Genomic DNA, 16,673 nt, shown 5'->3' with positions numbered 1-16,673 from the left:
ACCAAAATACATATTGTGCTTGTTTTGCATGTATTATTAACTGTTAACTTTAATTGTATTTATTTATTTTATGATTATTGTGTCTCACATTGGTTGTTTTGTGTTTCACTTTGTAATTTATGTCTGACTTTAGTCATGCTTTCATGCTTTTACGCTGATGTTTGGTTGAATTTGTTGCCCTATTTTGAGAAATTTGTGCATGTTTTGGCTTTTTTTTCACTTTTATGGTCTCATTGCGATCATTCCTAGTCCCTGTGTTGTGACACTGCTCTTGAAATTGGTTATGTCTCACATATTGTGTTTCAAATTGGGATTTTTAGAACTCTTCGTAATAATTTTGTGTCCAATTTGGCAATTTATAAGTGAACTGTATTAAATTAAACTGTCAAGCTGATTTTTGTTGATTTGCCTTTATTTAACTATTTTCAGCTTTTTTAATGAAAATTTCTTCCATTTAGGGCTCTTACTATGTAAATTTATTAATTTTGCAAGCAATTTTGTTTATCCGTGTCTAAGTATTGCACCTTTTTTAATTGTTCTTTTTTGGATTTTTTTCCTGATAAATTAGGTTATTATGGACATAATTTTAAAAATAAACTTGGGGAAAATATGTTGAATGTTGAACTGGTGAACATGAACATGAAAGAACATTTATGTAGAGTTTTAAATTCCGAGCTCACGAAGCAGTTTTGAACGCAGCACAGTTGTGAGATCAGCTGATTTTTACGCTGCCATTTTGTCCGGCAGAGCAGCAACCAGTCAGTCAGTCCATAAAGGGAAACCACTGGCGCGACTTCACAGACGGTGACATCGGACGGGACTTTTGGGGGAAAACGAGCCGGTAATGTGGTGGGGGCAGCCGGAGGACAGCACTAACTGAGCCTGAGGACCATACGGGGAAAAGAGCAAGCTAAGGGAGCTGTCTTTTTTCCTTTTTAACTTACCGGGTCCGCCGGCTCGGCTCGCACTCTGGCTGGCAGACTCGTTAGCTAACACCGCTAGCTCCTCGGCTAACCCCAGTTCACTCGTCGCATCATTTCTTACCGCGAGAAACTGAACCTTTCGCGGCTGTCAGTGAAACTGTATCCTCGGACAAACTTCAAGCAATGTGCCGTTCAGTTGTGAGTGACTTTTCACCACCAACCGGGGCTTCAACACACACTTTTCTGCGCGAGCAGTGATAGCTTAAACAACCCAAGCTAACAAGTTGACGTGGAGGAAGAACTCAAGTTTTTTTCCGTTGGATTCTTCTGTTTGCTGTCGGTGTTACTTCAAGTTTTGATTTCAAAAGGATTACTCATTTTTCCAAACCGGAGGCGGACTTGTATTCTTCAAATAGATAATTTTGGTAACAAACCAGCCCGTTAGCTATGTTAATTTCTGGCCAGAAAGTCATTTTAAGTGTGTGTAAATCTCACAGTGGGACTCTTTCCTGGTTCGAGTACTGCAACGGAAACATTAGCTAACACAGACTAGCTTAGATTAGTGTCGTCGTGGTTCGTTTACTCGAAAGTTAGATGGAATAGACTGCTACCAAACAATTTAACAGCAAAGAAAGGGTGCAACTCGGCTAAAGACTGCTAAAAAGCAGCGTATTTGGTCCAGACACAGATCTAACGTTACTGCAGACTTGCACAGGTTTTCTACGCACCTGGACTAGAACTTGGGTGGGTGTGTGAACCAAACCCCTTTTTTCAAACCTCTGCTTGACAAGTGAGGCCTCGGTGAGTTGTTTCCCACGGGAGTTTAAACCGGACCGGATCGTTTTCGTGTTGATTTTGGTTGAGTTTGAAAGAGAAGAGATGTCGGGCCAGTCCATCACGGATCGGATCGCAGCCGCGCAGCACAGCATGACGGGCTCAGCCATCAACAAGGCTGTGTGCAAAGCTACCACACACGAAGTCAGCGGACCGAAGAAGAAACACCTTGACTGTGAGTATGTCCTGCTCCGTGTGTGTGTGTGTGTGTGTGTGTGTGTAGTGGGGCTTCAGATGCAGACACCTCCACCCTGTGCTGTGATGCTGGAGTTAGTCAAAATCAATATAATTGTTAAAAATAGAATAAATCTGCGTGGCACGCAGCTAAGATGAAATAATTCAATCTGCTTCCAGCATCATCTTTTCATCTGAGATGGTTTCACGTCTTCATAACATCCAGGTTCTAAATTCAGCTGGATGGATTTACACACGTTTCCTTTAAATGGTTTTTATTGCTGGTTTATCATTGAAATGATGATGAATAACATTCAACGCTCTTTTCCAGCAAAGTGACATACTAACCAGTTACTGTCCAGCCTAGTTAATTTATTTACATCGTCCAACCAACACATTTAGTTTTTCTGTCTACAAAATGAATTCAGTTAAATGTCCCTCCTCATCCAGCTGCAGCTGGCATGCTTCCTCAGATGATGCTGCATCATAAGAAAATGTTCATGGGACGTCATTTGTCACAATGATGGAGATCATGGACGTGAGTGTGCCTTAAATTTTGACAGTAGCTCTGAGGGTTGACGTTAGTAAACCGTTAAACTAAGACACAAATAAAACACATCTATGCCTTTTGTGTTAGAAGTCAGTGAATTTATTTTGCTTTTGTCTTTGATTCTCCTCATGCTTTAGGGCTGCATTCACTTATAGTAGGTTACACTCATTCAATTATTTCTACTGGTCTTAAGTGTTTCTTAAGACCAAAAATGGCATCTTTAAATTTCTTGTTTTGTCAAACTTTAAAAAACATTTGGTACATTTGTGATACAGGAATCCAGAAAATATCCTAAACTTAAAATTTTCCCTGTTTTTCCCCAAATACATTTTCATATTCACCTGATTAATGAGAATAGTTGGCAATAATTGATTTGATTATTTCTGATACCAGCACTGAAATTCAAGCTGTAGAAGGGAATGGTGTGAAAACACAAGTATGATATTTAAGCAAAACTATGGAAATCGTCTGGTGTGGATCCCTTCTGGTGCAGACTTGAAGGCGAGTCGGAGAAAGTGACAGAAGCAGCAGAAAGGCTGTGTTTCATCAGACCGCCGGTCCAGGAAGGCACAGTGTGCTTACCGTGTTTCCACAGAAAGACAAATACACTGAGATATTTACTCTTCAGTCCCACACTTATTGTTAGAAAAACCATGTGGCAGCTCTGGTGGCCAAACCTCCAACAAAACACTTTCAGTTTTGTCAGCTGAACAGTGTTTTTTTCCCTCTTGTAAGTCGACTCCTGATCTTCATGTTCCGTCCTACTTTGGTAGTGAAGTAGATTATGTCCCACCTAAAGCAAAGGCCATTCAAATTAAACGTGGAGGCACATTAAAGGTGGCATTGATGTGAATGGGCAACCAGGAAAGGCTGAATAACTGAATCACACGAGGTGAGCGTGTGTGCTGGAGCTGAGCTTGTGTTAGACCTCAGTGGGACTAAATGTGCTGAAATTCTCTTTTCTGGGAAGTGCCTTTGTCGGCACGGGCTCCAACGTTTGATCGATGCTTTGGCTCGGCTGCCTCGCATCCGTCAACGCCTCCTCACTCACAAGACTCAGCTGCTGACGTTTCAACAAAAAGTCAGGCATTGTCTGCGCTCCTTTGTGAACCTGACCAGACCTGAACAGCCAATCCACCATGTCGAGCTTAATCATTGCAGGTTATTGATTTCTTTGTGAGAGCAACAGCCTCGGTGCTGTAGGGAGGGAACGTCGGTGAAGGTCTGTTTGCCGTGTCATGACTTGCAGCGTATTCTAGGGAAGAGTGGCCAGCAGACGGACATGAGGGCAGGTCGTGGGTTTGTTCATTATCCAGTCAGGCATGTTGTCAATTAATGAGTGGGTTTGTTGGGGAGGGGGGCCGGCAGGCAGCCTGTTAGGTTACTACTCATACTGGGGCTGTGTAATGATCTCACCACAGCTCTGAGCTGCATTGGAAATCAGGGCAAATTTATCCAGTGATTTTAGTTGAGTGTGGCTGAAAATGCAATGTATTGTACTTTGTTGGTGAGATAAACCCCCCGACTAATGTCTGTGTTGGACTGTGGTGGTAAAGCTCTCCTTACCGTTTAAATAGAACCATTTTAAACCATAAAATAAAAGACTTTAGAGCATGTGAAAGGGAGATTTATTTGTTAATTTGGCAAGAAAAAAAATCTTGTGATTCCAGCATAAAAAATGACAAGAAGTAACCAAGAAATCCCATTTCACCTAAACGCCATCCGCCTCTGTAAACAGTAATACTACGTGTTAACCCCGGCTTTCTCTCAGAGAAAACAGCACCGCAGGACCTCTGGCTGGACTTGAGAAGCTTTTTGTAAACTACATTATAAAAATAAAAAAGAGTAGAGATTTTAGAAACCAGTAAAAAATATCTAGCTAGCTTTGACTTCCTTTAGCAGAATAACTACTGCCTGAAACTGTAAAAATAAATAAGTCTGAAGTTAAATATGGTTTTTTCTACAGGCCAGAACACACTGATGACAAAAAAGGCCTCAGCCTTAATAGATCATGTTTGAACAGTGAAACTAGCTGGGGGGTGTTTGCGATGTTAGCTTTTAGCATCCGTACGATGTGACGTGAAGTGATCGCTGCTTAATTTGTCACGTTGAAATTCCCACTGGGGCAGATGAGGTAAATGACAAGAGGCTCCGGGGCGGACACCTTTGCGTCAGACCCTGAAGTCCTGATTGATTAGGTGAAAGGGATCCCTGATGTGGTATATCCAGGGCCCAATAAGTAGAATCACCAACCCCATGTCAGATATCAGGGCTTGATGATCTTTCCACACATGCACGTTGTCATCTCCTCCACACAAAACAAACAAAATAAGTAAACATTGCGGCAACTGCTGGACATTTCGTGTGTCAGTATCTCGGTGATACAAATGAGTGGTTTTTGCCCTACAGGCGGACCACTGACCGACGGTGGCTCCTGAGAAGTCGTACTTAATTGGAATAGATGAAGCGAAGGCAAGAAGGGAATCTGGATTCAGTGTTTCGGATGTTACTGATGCTGCTAATCAGATTGCGTGGAAAAGTTAAATAGTATTTTTCTGAACATTGAAGTCCTGGTTGCTGGATTGGTGCCATATCCAGAAGCGGTGTGCTAAAAGCTTAACTGCAGCCTCTCCGCTGCATCCAGGCACGTCTGAATGGAGGCGCTGCAGGAAGCCGGCTTCAGCAGGTGTGAAGAGGGTCTATGAACAAAAGGATGGAGTTGGCAGCTCAGCCGGTCGCTGTGTTTAGGCATCTATCAGCTGTCAGAGAGAAACACAAGAACCAGACGTTCACCCCGAACGCTTGTTAAGTCTTGTTTTTCCTTCAGAATCTTCTTATTTATTTATTGACAAGTCTGAGCCCCTCACCTTTTGGTCACACATGTAAACACATTTTCTCTGGTTCTTCTCCTGGCAGATTTACCAAAGCAGCTGTGGCTGTCTGACAGCAAGCTGTGAATGATCTCAGCGACATATTCTAGGCGTAATAACTGAATAACCCTGGCAGCAGTGTGCCTGGTCGGGGGCGGGGGGTTGACACGTTTGCTGCTGCAGCCGCGACCTTCACGCACCGCTGGCAAGCATAAGTGCCGTTTTAAAGCCATTTAGTGTCATGAGTGGGACTGCCCACCCCAATTAACCCCAGCATGCCAGTCATGCTGCAAAAATGCCAAATCCTTCCCATCAGGCTCGAAACGATCTCCTGTTTATAGAGATCACTGTCATGAAATCAATGGGGTAGAGTCTAAAACTGTTGAAGAAAATCTGCCTGCTTTGCACACCTGCTCCATGTTTGGCCGTCGCCAAGGTGACAGATATTGAGTGTTAAATCCAACCTAAGTGAATGCAACAGCAAACATCCACACACACTTTGGAGGACACTTTTATTTCTTCTTCTTATTATTCTGTCGTTCTTCGAGTGTTGGAGTGAAGTTGTGCCGTTCAACCTCAAGTCCAGCTTCCCTTTCACCAGCATACCGTTGTCATGGCAGCAACTGGCTTGTGTTGAATGGACTTGCAGTGTGAGTAGTTGGACGGCAAAATTCACCACTGTTTCAGTGAAGGTTCTATTTTTACAACTTTATTTATTCAGTTGAGTAATCAAGAAGGTGTTTGAGTAACGGTTCTTTAGATCCAAGCTTGGTAGTGCTTCCTAGCAGTTCAGGTTAATAAAAAATGTAATCATGGGAGCTAAATGTCTCCTGGAGGAGTTACGCTGGATGCCTAGAGGATTGTTCCTCTAGCGCTTGACCTCTGAGAACAATTCACACCGTGACTTCAGAAGAGAGACACTTGATAGTCCTGTGACAGTGACTGGAGGTGTATAAATGGAGGTTTGAATGAACTTATAAGTGGCTGGTAAGTGTTGCCTGCTTGATCCAGGTCTCAGTTGATGGACTGAGCCCCTCTGAACCACCGGTTTACTTTGTCCCTTATTGTCATCGAACAACAAGAAGAGGAGGGAAGATGAGAGATGAAGGGACCTCAGTCAAGATTCGTCATTTTTAAACAGGTTAAAAATATGGTATACACAAATCTGAGTAGAGAAATGCATCCAGGTCAGTAATTCAGCACGTTCTATACAATTATTTACTGTATGATTCATTTACTCTTGGTCCCCTTTTCCTGCCTCCATCTTATTCCCTTCTTCATCAGTGACCGTTTTGGTCAAACTAAAGCTAATCAGCAGGGCAGATGTCATGACTGTAGGTTTTCTTGGTAGGATTGTCAGAGGAATAATCACTTTACAGTTAAAGTTCAGCTTTAAGTTCACAACCCTTTAAATGTGTAAAATTCCATAAACACTCCTTTATAATTTTTTTTCTTGTAGCATTTTTGATGCAAACATAACGAATAAAATACAGAAACCGATAAGTCTCTTTCCAATAAAATCACAAATAAATGCTACAAAATGCTCCAAATGAGATGTATGTCTCTGTAAAAGGACCCTACCTGGATGAGAGGGTTTTTTTCTGTAAACTACATGACAAAAAAATGTTTGGACATTTTCTTTTGAACCCAAGTAGAGAATTTAGAAAGACAGGAAAACATCTAGTTAGCTTTCGACTTACACCCACCAGTTAACCCAATAACTGCTGTTTGAGGTTTACCAGTACTGTAACAGTGAAACTAAAGACCATGTTTCTGAAACCCAGTTTCTTCTACAGGCCATTACACGCTGACAACAACAAGGCATCAGCCCCACGCTGACTCAGCCGTTTCTGAACAATTAAACTGTCCATCAGAAAAGGCTGACACTTGTGGTTTTTCAGATCTCATGTGACATCCAGTGAATGCTGCTCAACTCGTTGCGTTGCACTGTAGGCAAACCAAGCAGTCATTTGCTGTTTCACAATGATGTACATAACACTTAATGTCAGTGTTGTAAGGACGTTAACGTCACGTAGCCCTGTTGCTGAGCGTTTACCTTTACCCTGCGCATATACAGCTGGTGGTTATCCTGCAGGCGGTGAAAGATATTTTATGTATTTCCTCCTTGGCATAAAATCCATGATTGATTGTGAAATCAAAAATAATGCCACCCCCAGCACAGATAACAGGACAGCTTTGCTTGGAAGCTGGTGCTGGTATCTTCATTATTGGTACCAGAAATGTTCTGGTTTCATCTGCAGCTGGTTTGTCATCGGTCTTTAGGGACTGTGTGGAAGCTCAGTAATATTGATTTCAGAGGGGATGCCATTAGATCTCAGCCAATAGATGACCTGTATTTTTTGCCTCAGGGTTTCAGGTGCTCTCTGCTTCTCCTGCTATGGATTACATTTTCTCACTGCAGCAGCAGTAGCTAAGCGTATGGTCACAAAGTGCCACATCATTTTCACCAGCTGGCCGAGCTGCTGACCCACATGTCCTTTGACACCATGTTGTGTCGGGCCATATTTAGCCAAACCTTAAAAGTAGGTTACACTTGCATGACAAATTGATGCGATGCTGGAGGACCTCCCCACATCAACACTAGCTCTGTCTGGGCTACAGTGTCAGTGGGCTTTCTCCGGCTTTTTTAGTTCTCAGGTTTATGTGGTTTCTGTATCAGCCTGCAGCGAGTTGATGCCCTCTTACACTTTCTAGCTCTATTTCTGCCAAAGCTCACGGGTCACCATGACATTTATTCTTAAAGCATGTTGTGCACATATGTGGTTGTTTGTACTCTACTGTTGGTACTAACAATCGTACTTCATAAGTTGAGCAGGAATAGTCTGTGATCATTTGAATCTGAGAATCAGTTAAAGCTAACTGGACACTATGGTGCTCTACTATAGAGGTAATACTGGTAGTTCTGGGTTTGTGACAGTCCCAGTTTAGCATTTGCTGTAGTCTACTTCCTTAGAAACTCAACCACAAGTTGTTGTGATAGACTTGTACAACTGTGATTGGCTCATTTAACATGCGGTGTTGACATGGTGTGGTGCACTGACGTATTTTGGGAAACATTAGGTTTTCTGTACAGGGCCTGAAATTCATTTTTCCAACTGGGGGGAATCCCCCCTCCTACATGCTTCATATAGGGGGGAATTATACATTTTATATTACCACTGAGCCTGAACTACGGGTCTTGCGGTGTCCTACCTTTAACCTCAGATTAATATGCAGTTTGTCATCTTTCTCCTTTCTTAGTCGTCTTGTCTCATTTCCATGCTCCTAACCTGCTGACTCTTTCGGTGTGATAAGTCATTTCCCTTCATGCTCTACTGTATCCTGTGTCTCCTCTACTTCATCTCTTTCCAGTAAAGCAAACTGGTCTTGGGGAGGATCTGAAGCGAGCATCAGACTGGTGAGGTTTGTGTTATTCAGTGAATTTCTGGATTGTTTTAACCCTCCTTTGTGCTTAATCCATGTTTTTAGGAGTTCCTTAACAGTTTTCGTAAATTGTCTTCGTATGTTAACCAGTTACTTACGCTGGATTCGTTCATCATTAAGGGCTACAAAGGACTCAGCACAGCTTTGTCAGCATCTTACACAAGTGTTGGTGCATTTCTGGCAGAGCTTTTTCATTCATGTAGAAACCTTAGCTTGGTGTTTCTAGAAGGACAACTTTCATGAAATTAACCAAATGAGAAACATTTGTTTTAGCCAATTCATTTAGTAGTGAAACTGTTTGGTGACATCATTAGAAGGGAAAAAAAGTCTTGGCCACACATTTTTAAATTGTGTGCACGATTACTAATGCATCAACAACCCAGTAAGCTCAGGTACTACTCTATAATTACTCTCAACATTAAAATACAACCAAATTAAATGATAATTGCACATAAATGTGTGCTTAACTAAAATGTGGCCACAAGTTAATGATCTCTTCCACACATTAATAATGCGTGACCACAGGACTCGGTAGTTTTGTGCCATAAAGCTGTAAAGTTTTAAGAAACCTGTTCATTTCCTCTTCATACTGCAAGTGTGCCTCTTCACAGCTGGTGTGTCAGAAACGGCTTAACACCGTACAATAAATTGTGTGGTTCATGTCACCACCGCTATATTCAAGCCACGGATAAACTGAGCCAGTTAGCCTGAAACGTTAGCCTGAGTTGAACCGTCACCACGACAGGACACCAGCATCTTTTCCTCTGATGTCATTCCCATTTCAACCGGCCGTCTGTGAATGGATCGCCTTACCGGGTAGAAATCTACCGACAACGTTTGGTTTACCAGCGGGAGCGACGCTGTGATAGCAAAGGGAGCTCAGAGCTTGGAAGAGAGCACTAGATCTGTAGTGGAAGTCCTCTTCTTTCTTTTGTTTTATGGCTCCGATGCAAACGTTCGCTGCACATTATTATCACACTGCTGTAATCTTATGAAGGAATTTCCAGCAGTTAGTTTTGTGGGAATTGATTATATTCACGATTCCTGCAATCCCACTGTGAAATCCAGGCCCTGCTGTACCTGTTGCAATACTGTTGAGTTTCCTGGAGTCTATCCCAGCTGAAGAGGTGGGGTCTACTCTGTACGAGCCACCAGTCCATCACTGGGGTCACGCACATAGGTAGCCCTTTCAAACTGGCTGGGCACTGGTGTTTCTTCGTGAACTGTAACGTCATCAGTGGGCAAAGGTTTACCTGGTCGTCACACTGTTAATAAGAAAAAAAAAAGCGGAAAGCTAGCGCAGTTTGCTCAGCTAACTCGTTATCGATGTTCACGTGAATTATGTGTTTCAGGAAAGTCCTTCGCTCTCTCCAGTAACCTTAGCTGTGTTCCCAGTCCAGGTTACTGGAGGGGAAGAAACTGCTGGTTTGACATGTCAGAATAGCATAACATAGCTATGTATGCTGTTTTAATTGATAAGCTACAATGATATTTCATATTTTATTTGGCAATAGTTATTTCTTTTACTTCAGAAAGTGTTACATGTCCACTTTTCCAGCAGATAAACGGTGAGATGACTACAGACCAGAGTTAAAAATGAAGTTCAGATAGATTAACTAAGGTCTATTAAACACTGGAAACATTCAGAATAAAACCTGAATGTCACTAAATTATGGTACCTAGCAGTCGATTTGAAATTTTGGTAGGCAGGTGATTTATTTAAACTCGCACTGACATCCCATCATCTTATGACATTCTATTTACTTCCACCAAGTAAAGTCCTCCCACTTTGGTTCTGTTTAAAGTACAGTAACTGCTGGCCTGTTCACCAGAAAACACCAAGGTTTTGAGACTCCAGAACTTAACCAGAGCCAGAACCAGAACAATGTCTGTTTGAAAATGGAAATAGTGCCAGCCAGCCAGCCATGCTTGCTCCTAGAGCCAGTGAGGATCCCAAATAAAGCCTAAAATAAATTTCTTTGAATCTGCAGCTGAACTGGAGCATCTAAGCACACTGAAGATCCACACTGATGATCCTTTTTATTTAGACCTTTTTGGATTAGAAGCTACGCTTTGCACGGATGATTGTTGTAATGTTTTATTATTGGTCACAATAATCTCTTCTTGCCCACCCTCTGTCGTTCATGGGCAATATCCCTTCTTGGTCCAGTCTGGAACAAATTTTCCCAGCTGTGAAGCTGTTCTAGTTGCTGGTGTGGAAAGAGGAGAGAAAAAATTAGAGCTCATGCATCGGCTCTGAACCAGTCCTGGAAATACCTTGGTCCAAAAGTGGTAAAACAAAATGTGCCAACATTAACTCGCTAGGCTACCCAGCTTTCATTTTTCAGATCACTAGATTCTGCTTTCTTATGCTCCTGCACAAATGTTGAATGTTGTTACAGGACAGATGCGTCCTATTAAATGTTGTTGGTAGCCAGTGCTTTGCAATATTGTTGAAAAAAGAAGGAAATGGAAGAAAGTCCAGACTGGTGCATGCTGACGTTGAAAAAGACAGCACATCTGGCCTTAGGTTTTGAGACAGGATCCACAAATATGTCCAAAATGGTTTTTATACGGTTTTTGAAAAGTGGTAACATATGTACATAAGCTAGAGTATCATTACAGTTCAGTTTTTCTCCTATAAAACCGAGGAGAACTCAGATTACAGTATTGAATCTTTTCCCATAGTGTGTCCTTCTGTCACTCCCATTTCGTCTATTCTTTACTCGTCTGCTTTCTCATTACACAGTGTACACACAAGGGCTGACTTGTTGCCATCCAGAGTGCCAGTGTAGACTGTTTCCAGTGAACTGAAGGAGTTCGGGGACATGTAAGGAAACCAAACCGGCAGCTCATTTCCTGCCAGTTTGTTTTGCTTTGATTCCAGCCCTGATAGAGGTGTAGCTGCTTAGCAACACAGCGGAGACGCCTGTGTCTTAAGTAATTGTAGGTGAGTCTAATGCTATCTAAACAGAGCGGGAAAGCCCCTCCCTGACTGCAGTGCAGAGATAGGCCTAGTTTGGACTATGAGGCAGGAAAAAGGCTTACTGCTGACTGCTGTCTGGATACGTCTGTTTCAAGACGAGCCCAAGGGAGTACACGTGATGTGAAGTGTTAAGTGTGTGAGACTGTGGGTTTGAGTGTTGGAAGAGGGGTGAAATTGGTGTCTGTGTGTGTCCCAGGGGGGTGCTTCAGTCTCTTAGTGTTTATTGATTAGTTGCAAAGGCGCTACATAGTCAGGGAACATGTAATTATACCCATAGCACGCTCAAGGAGTGAGCAAATATCACCGCAAAGTTCACGTTCGGTGAGAGATTGCATGATCAGCTGTGCTATGAAACCGAGAATCAGGATTAGCACCACTTAGGATTCAAGTTAAAAATAAAGTTGAAGCTGAAAAAAGGTGAATGTATGCTTTTACAGACTACAGAGGTCCATATAGAGGGTACCTGAGTTATAAATGCTACTTAAGAAGTCAGCATTGAGGAGCAAATGGCTAGTTAACATCCTAAGTTTAATTTAGTGCAGTCATTTCAAAGTGCAGCAGCAGTGTGGTTTCATTAAAGCTGCAGTGATCAATACTTAAAGTATAAATGGATCAAATCACCTATAATGTGATATAACAAAGCTCTGTTCTTTTCCATTTCTTTAAATGAGGTTTTTCATTTTAGTATATACCGCTGTTACAGGGAAAAAGTGATCTTTTTGACCCTGCTCGACTTCACTAGGCCCACTTTAAGTAGCAAAGACCTAAACATTTTTAAATATGCAGCTATCAGTGTGTTATTTGTATCATGTGTTAATAAATGTTATATTCTGAGCTCTTGCTGATGGTCCATAAATTAGCACAGCTTTAAATTAAACAGAAGCAGCCAAATTGGGGGATAGATTATATATTGGGTTCAGTTTCTGCTTTAGGAAATTAGAATTAATTGAAATAAAGGCGATTAATGGCTGGTTGGTCATTTAATCAAAAAAATCTCTGTAAAAATCTATAGTGTAAAATACTTTTTATGGTCTAAATCAGCATTAATGCAAGAATTAAGCACATGGATTTCTCCCTCTGAAGAGTCTTTAAGAGAAACCTTGGCCACGCAAATCCAATGTACTCCACTATACATAGACAACCGAATACAAATGAGGTAATGATAGTACACGGTTTGAAATAGGCTTTGTCTGTGTATGTGTGTGTGTTTGGGAACATTCAGTGCTTCTGTTCCCGTCTTGTTCTAATGTCTGGTTATTTTTAGCCGTGCCCGCTCAGGAGCCTTTGGCTGGGTTCAACTGCTTATTTTTCTACCCGTTTCTATTCTACCTCTGTGCATGTGCAGCTGCCTGCCGTTCTCTCTGCTGGTGTCACTCCGAGTTCTGACAGAGACGGCTTTATATTCACCCAAGAAGTTCAAGCTGAGACACACACACACACACACACACACACACACACACACACATGAAGAGACATCAGGCCCGTTCAGCTGGCGTGATGTCCTGAATCTCCCTCTGAAAACAGCCTGGTTGGAGGAAAGAAAGCTGGAGTTTGTGGCTGTCTGTCACTGTCGCTACAGTACAAAAGAGAGGAGACGTTTTTTTATGAGACCTCAAGGGGAGAATTAACGCAGCTGAGTAATTATATGAAGAGACCTGTTCCTATCCTTTCAATGTGCATTACTAGTCTCCAGTCTTCCATCACTACTCCTTATCTTAGCACCTTGCTGCTTCTGTCACTCTGACATGTTCACGCTCACATATGCTTCTCTCAGTCCACAAGTAGAGAATGGAGTTTTAGAAATACATGTGTTTCAAGGCATATGGTGACATGAAAACTGATGTGTCGTACATGGGCAGCGTGGCTCAGTGGGTAGAGTGGTCGTCTTGTAGCCTGAGGATTGCCGGTTCGATCCTCCGCCTGTCAAGCTCATGTCGAGGTGTCCCTGAGCAAGAAAACAAACAACAAACTGCTCCTGATGGTTCGTGGTTAGCGCCTTGCATGGCAGCTTCCGCCATCAGTGTGTGAGTGTGTGTGTGGTGTAGAGCTTTGGGTATCATTCCAGGTACAGTAAAGCACTTTATAAATACATACCATTTACAACATGCATATTTATGAAGAGCCTCATTCCTGTGTACAAAGTTTCTTGATTCATTCACAAGGCCAAGTCATGTCAAGACATTTTAAAAAGAAAGTAAGCAAGTTCATTACAGCTTTACTTACAGTCCAGTTCAACACAATTTATTGCAATCATTCTATTGTCATTTAAAGGCAAAATAAGTGGCACTGACACCTAGTGTTTCAAATCAGAACTGCAGTCGAAAGAGAGAAACATGGACAGCGTTCTTCCTCCCCTCAGAGAGTTTCTGTAGGTTGGTGGTTTGTGAGCGGACGGTTCTTTTATACGGTCTAAGAAGGACGGAGAACATAGCGCCAGCAAACATCATGATGAGGAGCGAAGATGATTCACACACACAGTAAGTTGCTGTACTTTGCAATGCTAGCGCTAATTTCACGCGCTAATTTACGTTAGCATGAAATAGTGTAAACAAAAGCTACATTAATCAACAAATGTTTTCCATCAGTCTCACTTAATAAATGAATTTGATAGTAATTTCATAAGTTTATAAGGACAAACACAGTTTTCGCTCGGTCCAAACATCATTACATGTGTTGTTGTAAACTAACAGGCCTCCAGTTTACTTCACTAATACGTCCATACAGTCACACACATCCATTTAATGAGCGCAGAGAAATAAATTAGACTAAAATCTTTGTAAATCAAGACAAACTTTTCGGTTAATTTAAGCAAAATTCCGGTGTTTACCTGTCGGGGAGAAACTTTGCAGCTCAGACTTCTCCACCTTTCAAAAGATTCTCCAATATTGATCCTCGTTTTATTCCGTTTTTGGTGGTTTGCTTTTTTAGCAGGATGCCGAGGCTTTTTAAGTTTTTCTGAAACTATTTCTGGTCGCTTCTTTTACCAGCTTCCGTACCTGCAGGCTGCTGCTCTTTAACCAACATAAAATACTAAACGCTGCCTTGTTGTTTGGCAACCGTGGGGAGTCGCATATGATTGGTTAAGGAACCAGGAAGTAGGAAAGAACAACACGGTGCACCCAAGTTATTCCGGCACGGAACTTTTATTTTGAAGGAGAAAACTTGACAAAGACATTGTTGATGTAGGAGACAGATTGTTTATGGGGAAGCTTTCTTTTATCACTCGCAGCAAATATTTTAAGGAAAAAATCCTAATTATTCAGCCTTTAATCCAATTCAGTGTAACTGTATTGATATTTCAAAGAAAAAATGTACTTAGCTAAGAGGAGAAAAAAAAAGCTTGGGGAGGTAAAAATGAAATGCAGTCTTGAGCTTGCACATGGCCTCACAATGCATATTTATAAAACCAGCATTTTCATATGTAATTACTATAACATGAAACTCTGACACACTTGGTGAAGGCAGTTGGTTTCAATGCGTGAACTAGCTTATACGACTGTCTTTAAACAACCTTTGCTGCTTCTTTTAATTTACACGCTGCAGAAATTAGTTTGGGGTTTCTCATTGAATTTATTCTTTGTGTTTATTATCCTCATAAATGAAACCTGAATAGAAGCTCCCGTTCACCGCTGCTGTCTGTCAGTAACGGTATTATTCTCTGACACCATTTAAGATGAGTAGAGATCAATGGTTGTTTAGTCTGCTGTGTGATTGGCCACATTGTCAGTAAAGTGAGCAATCACACAAAGAATTGAATGCGACAGTCTCTGATGCTGTTGGAGAGGCTTTGTTTCCCCCGTCTGCACTGCACTTGATTTTCATTGTGAACCAACTCTTTAGTGTTTACAAAAAGTACATAAAAAGCTCAGTATTACTATAAAACTAGATTTATCAAGGATTACATTTCTACCACAGTTCTTTATACCTCTCCTGTTTTAAGAAGGGAGGAGGGAGTGGGGCTTGTTCAGGGAATCCTCTTTGAGCTAAACCAGCACTTCACCAATACGACAGCGTAGGGAGAGAAAGAGATTACCAGTGTGTCACACAAGGTTCTGATATTGGGGAGTGTTAATCTTTACCAGACTGGGGCCTCACCCCTCAGGGTGCTGCATGTCCGGCTTTTTATCTGTCTGATGCTGGCTGGCGTGCACATCAGTACCTGTGCAGATTTTGAATGAAGGTCAGTGAAGTCTGAGGCAGTGCTCATGTTCAGGTAGCCACATTATTAAACCGTGATGATCTCCATTCCTCTATGGATTGACCAGAACTGCAGGACGGCTTGTACTTATTGGTGCTGTGCTTCGACTAGATCACTAGCATTCAGGGTTTCCTGTGGTGAAGTATGCCGTCCCTGGAAGTAGCCTTTAGCAAAGCACTGAAAGCAAAGCAGAAAGGACATAACGAGGGAGCTGTTCATTCTTAAAGAGCCAAAACACAAATTTCCCCATCCACAGGAAATGACTAAACTATTAAAGTTCAAGATGACATCACATGAAGGTGTTCATTAGCTGTTTTTGATGTTTGAAGGGTCTCTTTTTTTATTTAGGAAGCACAAGCTTTCTTCTTTTTAACCTTTTTAAATATTAATGAATTTCTGAAAAAGAAGATGGCTTACAGTGATTGCCAGATTTTATGAGGCTTGCGTCAAACAGCAGAGGTTTTAGAACATTTTTAAGAGGAACTTGGATCTTAATGGGTTAAATGTTTAAAATTTTCTCTGTGGATTTGTCCAGATTCCCTACATCGCTGTCTTTCAGGAATTCCAGCTATGTGAACCTGACCTTCCGTCTGGGGTCTGAGGGGACCGAACTGTAGAAGGATTAAACAGGGGCAAGAATGAAAACCGGAGCACCGACGTCCCTTTGTGTCTTTGTAAAGTTTTAAAAATGTCA

At 41.8% G+C, this 16,673-nt stretch overlaps 1 protein-coding gene across 1 annotated transcript in view; it reads left to right on the top strand.

Annotated features, from left to right (window-relative positions):
* Positions 1 to 739: 739 nt before the first annotated feature.
* Positions 740 to 16,673, top strand: part of si:ch211-200p22.4 (phosphatidylinositol-binding clathrin assembly protein) — a 98,625-nt gene continuing 82,691 nt past the window's right edge. The window contains 1 exon segment of the mRNA XM_041985563.1: positions 740 to 1,932. Within this exon segment, the coding sequence (XP_041841497.1) occupies positions 1,803 to 1,932 (130 nt within the window). The 5' untranslated portion in view covers positions 740 to 1,802.

This window comes from Melanotaenia boesemani, chromosome 5, assembly GCF_017639745.1.
Source record: "Melanotaenia boesemani isolate fMelBoe1 chromosome 5, fMelBoe1.pri, whole genome shotgun sequence".
NCBI lineage: Eukaryota > Metazoa > Chordata > Actinopteri > Atheriniformes > Melanotaeniidae > Melanotaenia > Melanotaenia boesemani.
The sequence above is the reverse complement of the archived record's forward strand: the minus strand, read 5'-3'. Positions and strand labels throughout refer to the sequence as shown.